The sequence below is a fragment of the Miscanthus floridulus genome, chromosome 8, assembly GCF_019320115.1.
Source record: "Miscanthus floridulus cultivar M001 chromosome 8, ASM1932011v1, whole genome shotgun sequence".
NCBI classification, from domain to species: Eukaryota; Viridiplantae; Streptophyta; class Magnoliopsida; order Poales; family Poaceae; genus Miscanthus; species Miscanthus floridulus.
Genome location: NC_089587.1, coordinates 183,855,028 through 183,865,528, shown reverse-complemented (window position 1 = coordinate 183,865,528; position 10,501 = coordinate 183,855,028). Strand labels below are relative to the sequence as shown.

At 43.8% G+C, this 10,501-nt stretch overlaps 1 protein-coding gene and 1 pseudogene across 1 annotated transcript; both read right to left on the bottom strand.

The window, feature by feature from the left end:
• Nucleotides 1-642: 642 nt before the first annotated feature.
• On the bottom strand, nt 643-3,934 carry LOC136477708 (probable LRR receptor-like serine/threonine-protein kinase At3g47570; annotated as a pseudogene).
• A 338-nt stretch (nt 3,935-4,272) lies between these two features.
• Nucleotides 4,273-5,715, bottom strand: LOC136477709 (LRR receptor-like serine/threonine-protein kinase EFR). Its single transcript, XM_066475952.1, has 2 exons — nt 5,568-5,715; nt 4,273-5,255 (listed from the first exon to the last, which is right to left on the bottom strand). Exon 2 carries the CDS (start codon nt 5,236-5,238, stop codon nt 4,426-4,428), a length of 813 nt encoding a protein of 270 aa, XP_066332049.1. The 5' UTR covers nt 5,239-5,255; nt 5,568-5,715; the 3' UTR covers nt 4,273-4,425.
• Nucleotides 5,716-10,501: the final 4,786 nt, after the last annotated feature.

Genomic DNA, 10,501 nt, shown 5'->3' with positions numbered 1-10,501 from the left:
AAGTTGATGTTGTCATATTGTTTGTGCATATTTAGATTAAACATGTGATGCTATCATATTGCTTGTGCATATTTTTAAATTAAACATGTGAGATAAAGTGTTGTCTGATTTTTCTAGTGTTGAAAATACATGCAGCGGTACTGTCCAATATTGATTTGTTTAAGTGCTTGTAGAATCAAATATTTCTAATTGTTTTGGGTTATACCTATAAAGCGTACAATCGTCACTTCTATCATCATCTAACAGCCATTTAACAGATTAGAGACGGTGATGGCATATAAGAGAAAAAAATATGATTCAATGGCAATGAAGCAATATTCTAATTTTCAATGGAACATACAAAAATGTTATAAGTTCTAATGACATTGAACAAATTTTCTCCAACAAGTTTGGGGACCTCGATATGCAATGTTGAAAGTTTGGGACCTAGATGACACCGTCGTGCAAGTTTAGTCATTGGACCAAACATGTCCAATCTAAGTCAGCGCCAAATCATTATGCCACGTCAGCATATGGAGAAGGTTGAAACACATTTGGTCCTTTGTTGGAACCCGGGACAATGCAAGTTTAGGGATCTAAAAAAAAATTTAAAGTTTGGGATCTAGATGACACCGTCTCCCAAATTTAGGCACGGCTAGTATATTTTCACTCAATCCTACTATTGGATCTTAATTATTTACACCCAAGAACATGTAAGGGCGTCTTCAACAGTACGAGCTAGCACCAGCTCTAAGCTAATAAATATTAAGATAGACTGCATCAAACAGTTCTGAACAAATGATGCTGTGAGAGAGTGATGCATCGTGAAATGTGCGAGATTATCTCTTGAATTTATGTTAGTCTCCTACCTTTCTCCACTATTTCATGATTAAAAAATTGATTCAGCTAGCTCTAAGCTGGATCATTGATGCACCGACGTCACCTATATATATATGGCTATATCACCAGTGTTGGCTTCACTTAGCTTTTGCCCTGACTGCAGATTCTGATCACTTTAGCGCAGCATCGTCTTTAGCTTTCCCGTCAATATATGAGGTTCTGATTGAACAAATTTTGCTGGCTACTCCCTCATGGCCATCCTTTCTCTTGGAAACTGCCACGTGCAGGAAAGTGGTAACTGGAGCAGAGACAGCAAGCAACGGGTGTCTCGGTTTTCTACTGTGGTTTCTGTTTGAGAAAAGGTCTCACATTCTTCCTGGATGGAAGCATCAACAATATCGACTATCTTATCTGGAAAGCTTCTCTCGACGAAGTTAACAATGTTGAATCCATTCTCAAACATTGGATCAGTAGGCCTTTTGCCGGTTATCATTTCAAGAAGTACAATCCCAAAACTATAAACATCTCCATGAGTCGATGGTTGGCCGCCTCCGCCATATTCTGCGTATATATAAGTTACGTAGTTATTGTATATAAATTATAACTCTGCGACGTATTACTAGTTGAAGATAAAACAAAACAGTAATTATACCTGGTGGTATATATCCTATCGTACCCTTCACGCCAATTGAGTTGATGCATCTTGATCTGCCTGTATTTGAATGTTCAACTAATGTGGACGCAGAATCAATATAGAAACTTGCAATACCGAAATCCCCCAGGCGAGCAGTCATATCATCATCTATGAGAATGTTACTAGGCTTCAAATCGCAATGTACAATGGCCTTCCAAATGTCGTTATGTAAATATTCCAATGCGTCGGCTATGTTAGAGTAAGTATAATAGCAGGCTGTAAGCCGACTAAATGCTGAGGTGAAGGAGAGAGGGGAGGAGAGAGAGGAGAAGCGGACTGTAAGCTTACAGCCGGCTTGGGCACAAGAACCAAGAAAGTCTGTGAGAGAGACAAGTGGGCCATGTATTAATTGTAAAGAGCTAACTACTGTATGAGTGGGCTGAGAGAAGGCTACAAAGAACCTTACAGCCAGCAAGCCGGCTGTATTATTAGCCTTGCTCTTAGAAGCTATGTTTATTCTTTGGGTCAAGCTTAAATGCTTTTGATGAGCTTTTCCTTCCTCTTTATGATGCAACCACGAGTCTAAATTTTCATTAGGCATAAATGGATAAACTAGAGCTTTGAATGGCCTGCCGCTGATGTCTATCGTTGAGCATGCAGTTATGATGGAAAGAAGAATTCGATGTTTGATGCCCCTCAATGCTTCACATTCGGACAAGAAGCTTTTCTCTGCACCATGAATGTCAAGGTCCAGAACCTTCACTGCGACTTCCAGTTTAGAGGGGATTAGTTTTCCCCTGTAGACAGAACCATAACTTCCCCTGCCAACCAAGTTAGCGAAGTCCCCTGTGGCTTGAGCTAGGTCCATGTAAGAAACTTTCGGAAATTTCTCAGAAGAATAAGGCAACGACGACTCTGATCTTGACATCTTCTTCTCAATGATAACAAAATAGATCAACAATAATAGTGACATGAATTCAAATATTGGGATCAATACTCGGATCAAATAGTACTGTCTCTCTAATCTTCTAGAAACAGAAGCGCATGGGGGCATGTGTAGATCGAAAGATCCTCCACAGAGTTCCAAATTCCCGCTGAGAGAAATAGCTGTTGCATTTGTAAAAACATCATTGAATGGTATTTCTCCTTGGAGACGATTGTAGGAAAGATCCAATTGTGTGAGATTTTTCAGACCACCTATAGTTGTTGGAATGGAGCCCGACAGATTGTTATGTGAAAGGTTGAGCATGCTCAAACTCATTAGACTGCCAAAAGACATAGGAATACTTCCGGTGAGAAAATTCTGGTCCAATTGGATGATTTTCAACTCTTGGCACTGACTCAAAGTGCTAGGGATAACCCCACTAATTTTGTTGGATGAAAGACGGAGTTCGGTCAGCTGTGTAAGATGAACTTCTGAAGGTATAAGACCTTCTAATTTGTTGTATGAAATCACACATGTAGTCAATGTTTGGATACTAAAAATCTCTGATGGTATGGTGCCCTGTAAACTATTTCTGGAAAGATCCAAAGAGGAGAGTTGCTGAATGTATGACTAGCTGATGGGTATGGAACCAGTGAAGTTGTTTTGTCGGAGAGAGAGTTTCACTAACTGTGTAAGATTGCCAATGGAGGATGGAATGGGTCCATTGAAGTTGTTTTGGTTAAGATAAAGATGTTTTAGTTCTATTTGCGATCCGACCCAATCTTCAATTGTACCAGTCAGACTGTTGTAACTTAGTGCCTGTTGTAACATGGCCACCGCGAGTGGCGGAGACCTGCGCAGTCAGCAGGTTACGAAGGCGTCTCCCACCTGTTACCAAAACGGAGGTTGTGCTCCCACGCCTCCAAACCCGGGAGAGAGAACGGTTGGTCAGATTGAGCTTGCAGGTTGCGGGCGACGGCCCTGACGCGGTCTCCGCCCGGCCGGCTCGCAGGCGTCTCCGGCCGATGGGGCGGAGGCCGCCCCGACAGGAGACTAATTAAATGACAACATTGTTTGGGTATGTGCAGGTAACCGGATGGGGGCGCTCGTGGACTGCGCGGGTGCTCCAGCATGGTCTCCGCCCGTTGGGGCGAAGACCCAAGCAGAAGATCGGCGATCCTGGGATGCCGGAGGCCTACGGCTTTGGCACTCCCAGAGGCGGAGGCCCGAAGGCTCATCGTCGGATCCTGAGGCCGGACAGAGCGGAAACCCACGGCGGAGGCCCTAAAGCCCATCGCTGAGTCTTGAGGCCCGATGGGCCGGTAGATCATGCGGGCCCAATACCAGATGGCGGCATGGCAAGATTACCCCCGAGACGGAAGGCGAGTAGAGGAATATCCCAAGAATGTACTGTAGCAGTTGAGGGATACTACTGTAAACTCTGTGAATGTGGTAGTTGAGCCCTATAAATAGGGAACACTTGTAACAGTAAATGGTTGGTTGGTGAATGAATCAATGAAACCCTAGCTTTCCGTGCCATCTCACCACACGCCCTCCTGTCGTGCCTAACCCGAGCCTCCGCCGAAGGACAACGTCCGACGGGCGGAGGTCTCAGTCTCCCCCACGTTGTCTGAAACCGCCAGTTTCAACAGTGCCAAGCTAACCAAGCCAGACAAGTTCCCTATGCACGACGGAACTATCCCCGATAAGTTGTTGTCCAATAGTAGATATTCAAGTCCGGTGGGCAGCTCACCGATATAATTAGGAATGGATCCACTTAGCCGATTCCCAGCTATTGAAAGCACTTTCAGATTGGTACAGTTTCTCAAGGAATATAAGAATTCCCAACTTTGGATGTCTGGTGTTTCAAGATTGTTGTCGTCAAGGTTTAGTTCATATAGCTTAGTGAGCCTACCAAAAGAAGTTGGAATTACACCTGTGAAATAGTTAGCATCTAGAGCTATAAGCTTGAGCCCTGAAGCATTGCCTAATGAAGCTGGGATTTGACCTTCAAAGTTGTTACTGAAAAGTATAAAAAAAAACGAGATTAGGAAGCGCATCGCCGAGGTTGGATGGCAACATCCCATGCAGCCTGTTCCCGCCCAAGTCCAGCCGGCATATTGAGTAGGACTGTTGGGAATTGTCCGGATAGCATATTGCCACCGAGGGACAGAATAGATAAATTTGACAAAGCTACAAGCTCATTGGGGATGCTACCTGTGAACTGATTATTAGGCAGAAAGATTTTTCGAAGCTGAGTGTTGTTGAGGGTTGGTGGGATAAGTCCGGTTAGACTATTGTAACCAAGTCTTAATCGTGATAACTTGGACAGCAGACCAATTTTCAGGGGAATTTCACCCTCTAGAAAGTTGTGGTAGAGGACTAGTTCCCTAAGATTGGAACAGTTTGTGAGTGTATCTGGAATAATCCCTTGTACTGAGTTACTGTTCAGATCAAGCAACTCCAATCTGTGGAGATGCGAGAGATCTGGCAAGTGGCCAGAGAAGTGATTCACGGACAGGTTCAGTGTCCCAAGGAACGTTAAGTTCCCAAGTGAGGGGGAAAGTGTGCCCGTCAAGCTTTGGCCAGCGAGCTCCAGCGCGGTCACACGGTCTATGTGCGTCCGGCTGCGGCATGAGACACCCGCCCAATGGCAATAAGGAGTACTAGTGTTCCAGTTGCTCAATATTAGCCCCGGATCATTGGCGATAGCCTGCTTAAAATCAAGCAGGGCAAGCATGTCCGAGCTGTTACCAGGGACAGTTGAGCAACGGATGTTGCCAGCACCATAACATAGCAGCAGAAATAATGCCAATGCTACGAGCATGTTGCTCTTCACGGGTTGCTCAGCGCAACACATGGAACCTGGTCGATCACCTGCAAAAAAGTGAAACGAAAATACAGGTTTATAGTATGTTGACAGTGGAGCGGCTATGTATAATGACCATGCGTCGAATGCCCTAACAAGTTCTAAGCGGCCAAGTTCTCTAACTATGGGTCGATGAAAATAAAATAATCCTACCAAATTGTTCTAACTCTACTACGGATAATTTGAGGCAGCGAAACAAAATTTTGTGAAGTGTTCCCATTTCAGTCAGTAACAGAAACATGGCAAGCAAGTAAGCAAGGCACGAACAAAAATATACTAGTACTAGGTGCCAGCAGTAATGAGGAGAGAGAACGGAGCACCTCTGCTGGTCCGGAGCGCAGAACACGGGCCTTCTCAGCTTGGTTTTGCTGGTAAGTACGGTGTACTGCTGTGCGAATGAGTCCGATGCTCAGCTGATGAGGCCCCAAGGGTTTAAAAACAGTTTAACAGCGTTGTTTGTGTCCACAGACTTGCATTGTGTGGCCATGCCTTATCTTAGCTTGACCGCCATGGCAGCGAAGACCCCGAGTCCGTCAAACTCCCCAGTTACTGAAACCTTTTGGCTATCCCCGGCCCTCACCCAGCGCTGCCGTCACTGTTTGAGGTCGACATGATTGTTGCGGCATGTCTTTCCTGGAAATCTGACAGCTTTGTTGCTTTGTCCGGTTCTACTTTCTATTCCAAAATAATTGTACATCTTATTTTCTAAAAAATCTATCTATTTTTCTAAAATCTACTTATACATATCTACATTTGTATCTCCTAATATATTTAATATAAAAACATATTTTATTATTAATCTAATAATACTCATTACGTATTATAAAATATTACCATAACATTTTGTACATGTTTGATCGAACTTTAAAAAATTTGACTACTCCAAAAACAAGATATGTAATTATTTTAGAATGAGTGGTATCTCCTAATATGTTTATTATGGAAATATATTCCAATATTAATTTAATAATACTAATTATACATTATAAATAACAGTAAACATGCTCGAGCATTGCAATGAGATATACAATTTGTTGCATAGTGCTCATGATAATGATGTTAGATTTAAATGGATTTGATCCAACCTTAAATCAAATAAATTTTAAGGTCTATAGTAAATGCTACTCCATCCGTTCCAAAATATAAGACGTTTTGGATTTTCTAGATGCATTGCAATGAGATGTACAATATCTATCTAGACACGGTGTATCTCTAAGCACATAGCAAAAACTAAGTATCTAGAAAAGCCAAAAAGTCTTATAATTAGGAATGGTGGGAGTAGTTCAATAAATGATTAATTCTGTTTGAAAAATTAACAAGAGATTGATTGAACTTAATATTCTGTCGACCTGTTATGAGTTTAAGAAAGACGGAAGGCAAGTCACACGCCACATACAATCCTACTCAACATGTGCCGAAAGACTGTGCCGGCACATCTCGAAGATTGACGAAGTCACCGCAGGCGCCTCGCTGTGGACGGGAACGCTGCCTACCACTGAAAGCACAACGCCGTTAAATCCTGAAAAATACGAGCATCCGTGCCAAGTCAAGGACTTAAACCCAGATAGACAGCTTCCACCACAAGGAACCTAATCCAACTGGTAGATACTTATGACTGCAAAAATTTATACTCAAATATAATGTATTCTATATGATGTACATGTTCAGATTTGGCAAAGTTTTATTAAAAAGAAAATCATAATTTGAGAAGGAACTCTTTAATTGGCTTAGGGTATGTTTGGGAGTGGTCTATCAACTCTGGTCCACAAACTCTACTGAAGAGCTGCTCGACAAAAAAACCTAGAATTTATGAAGCACTCTTTTAGCTGCAACTATTTGCCTGAAAAAATGAACAGAGCAATGCCATACAGGCTATTAATCTATAGGTGCATGCATCATTAAAGTATTTCTTTAGCTTGTCTTAAAATTTCAGAATGCATTGTATTATAGGATAGAGGGAGTACTAGACTACTAACTATAGTAAGAATGCACTATTTTTTTTCCAGTGTGCTACTTATTCTATCACCAAGAGTAACTAGTATAATGCCCGTTCTAACGCAACGGCAGCATATAACCATGCAAATTAAATAACCAAAAGGCATATATGGGAAGTCATTAAGCATCACTGAGATATATTTATGATTCATTAGTTATATTTATGATTCACGCAAAAAAGAAATATTAAAAAGGAAGTCTATCTTACCCTATCAAAATATGAATAATAATATTTTTCAACATTAGTGGTCACATCTATAACCAAGCATGTCTTCAGGCTCCCCTACATTTAGAAGGCGTCCAGTCCTCAGAGCTGCCTCATCTGTTTAGCCACAACACACTTTAAGAAAAGGTGGTGAATAGTTTATTCTACGAAAGCGCCGCTAACTTAAATGACCAAACTTCCATTCACCAAACCTTAAGTATTTCAGATAACATTGCACATAGTCTAAAGCCACATGCTGTTACCTGCGCACCAAAGTGCAAATATCAAACAACAGGAAAATACAGAGGATCGGTATTGAAATATCGAGTCATGGGGAAAAGGACTCAACATTATTATTTTTTAACCCACTAACATTCAACCCATCTATTAAGCAGGCTCTTTTTGTTAGTGAAAGGAGGTCAGAGGCCCCGTGTTTCGCTGTGCGCATGTGGCAAAAACAAAAAAGAAAGAAGAGCAAGAGTAGGATTGTAGGAGTAGTAGATCGCTGTCGCTCTCGTTCCATCCAGCCCATCCAGAAGCTGAGAAGCACGTAGCAGGTGCTCATCGTCCATCCTGAACTCTGATCCGTCCCATTTCAGAATTCAGAGGCAGAGCTCGTGACTTCACTTCACTGCACCTGGATGTTGACGACCTTGCCCCCTGCTGTCAGCTTGGGTATGGTGATGTAGAGCACGCCGTCCCTCACCTCCGCGCCGATCTTATCCTGCACACTTGGCACTCCGGAGTCCGGTCAACGCCTTCCCGGCACACCATCGCCTCGCCTAAGCCGGTCACCGCTCGTTCGCTAGGGTTTGCCAATTTGGGATTGGGAGAAACAAAAGTAAGGAGAAGAGGAAAAATGGCCAGGGTGATTTCCGGTTACCGGGGCGCTGTGTCCTGCTCCGCCTCGCCGTGCCCATGGAGGGAGGCGGGAGTGCAACTGCGGCGGGGAGCAGACACGGGGAAGAAGGGGCGCGGATGCGGTGGGCGGTCAGGCATGAGGCGCAGCCGAGCAGGGCGATCGAGGCATCGGGGAAGGATTTTTTTTTGCGTTTTTAGATTAGGGGATTGGGATTCGATCACTGATCGGCCATCTAGGGTGAGGCGCATTGCCGCGGTGTTGATGCCGCGCGTTGAAGCCTACGATGGGGCGCGTTGAAGCTTGGAAGTTGATACAAATCATCCTGGCCACATGATTGGGTTTGAAGGCTTTGAAGGATGGTTTTTAGCCCTTGATTTTAATAGAGACGATTTGCTAGGTGCAATTGGTTTGGTGTATAATGGTCGGACTCCCTCAGCGGGGGACGCAATCTTGGGTGTACCTAGTATAATTTGGATTGGTCCAATATAGTAGGGATGTAACATAAGCTAGTTGTATCAACTATTTTTAATATAATAAAAAGTATCATCTGGCTTCGTCATTTTAAGAGAGGAATCATACCACACTTATTATTATAAAGTTCTCCATAAAAAAGGTTTCACACGACTCACAAAAACATTCATAAATTCAAGATTAAAAATAAAGATCATCCATGAGAAGCGAAGAAAAACAAGGTTGTTGACTCTGGTCTACGGCATGCTTCTAGGATGCAATCCATTTTTCTCATAACGATTTTTGTAATTGGGTGCTAGGTTTACAAGTGTGCATCACATCTACTAGACTCGACTAGTTTAAGCTACCCATTCATAGCCCCTTAATAGTACGACTAAAGGAGAAAACAAAGATCATATCACTACTCTAAGTGTCTCAACTCCATTGACACTTAAAACTAGGCGATCCTTTAATCTTCGTGTTGATATCCTTTGAAGACTGATAATTAATCGATACACCAAATAGAGGCATAAAAACCATTTGATTGCCCATTAATCAATCATCATTGTGAGCTAACTTAGAATGCCGCTGCAAAACAAACATTAGTCACAATAATTGTGTCGTCATTAATTGCTAAAACTGAACTAGGGGCCTAGATGCTTTCAACTACTTCTTGTTCTTCGTTGTTGCTGCATGGCAATGGATCAATGACAATGAGGCTCTAGAGCGGTCATGCCAGCTACAGTAGCCCACAACCGTCGCACGCCCTAATTGGGCCCCTTCCGGGTGTGTGGGGTTTCGGATTTTAACAAACCTCATCGGCATGTCTTGTACGTGTATCGTGTTCCTGACTAGGCTCCTCCAGCGACGTGCCTTGCATATTACACCCATCGCAAGATGCATGAGTTGAAGTGTTCATGTGTGAACATGTTGTAAGCGCCGGCCAACCTAAAAGTCGGCTAGGCTGATCTTTGCCCGACCTATACAGAGCGATCTAGCTCCTTACTAGTGCGCTAACCGTAATTCATGTCAACATTTTGCTTGAGACCACGTGGTGGACTAGTGTGTGAAATTCACTACTACAGAAAGTTTTTTAAAGGCAGCTAGGATGCCTCTATAGAGTAGGCTAGCCCAGCCTCCTCTACTTTTCTGTTTCTACAAATCATGTTTTATAGAGGCCGTTTTCTAGCCACTTTTACAAATCGGATTTCTAAGGATGGGCCGTCTCTACAAATCGTTCTCCAAACATCATACACTACTACAATAATGTTAATGGAGGCGGGCGTTTTGGGTTTTCGAGGTAGGCAAAGCAACCGCCTCTGTCGGGTTCATAAACCCGGGGTCCCTCATGGACCGGCTTCCCAGCAAAAGGCTCAGCCCAGCAAACGACGTTGCAAATGATGCGCAAACTCTTGGGCCGGCGCAAACACCTAAACGGCAGGCCAGAAGGACAATCCACTCTCCGACCGGAAGGCCTAGCCGAGGAGGAACGGCGCCCGCTTCTGACTCTGGCCCGCCTCTCCGACCGGAAGGCCTCGCCTCCAAGTCCGGCCCGCCTCCAGACGGCGGCTCCGACCGGAAGGCCCGGCCAAAACACTACTTCTGAATCCGATCGAGATTGCACCGAACCCCTACTTACAGCTCCTCTCCGACTGGCGCAATCAGAGCCGACTGAGACCGACTGACCGGGGACGCCCGCTCAGTAGGGACTAGGAAACGGATGGAGAAAGTAAGGCAGGGCA

Coding starts and splice junctions, on each gene's coding strand:
- LOC136477709 (XM_066475952.1), bottom strand. CDS start 5,238: ATGTGTTGCGCTGAGCAACCCGTGAAGAGCAACATGCTCGTAGCATTG.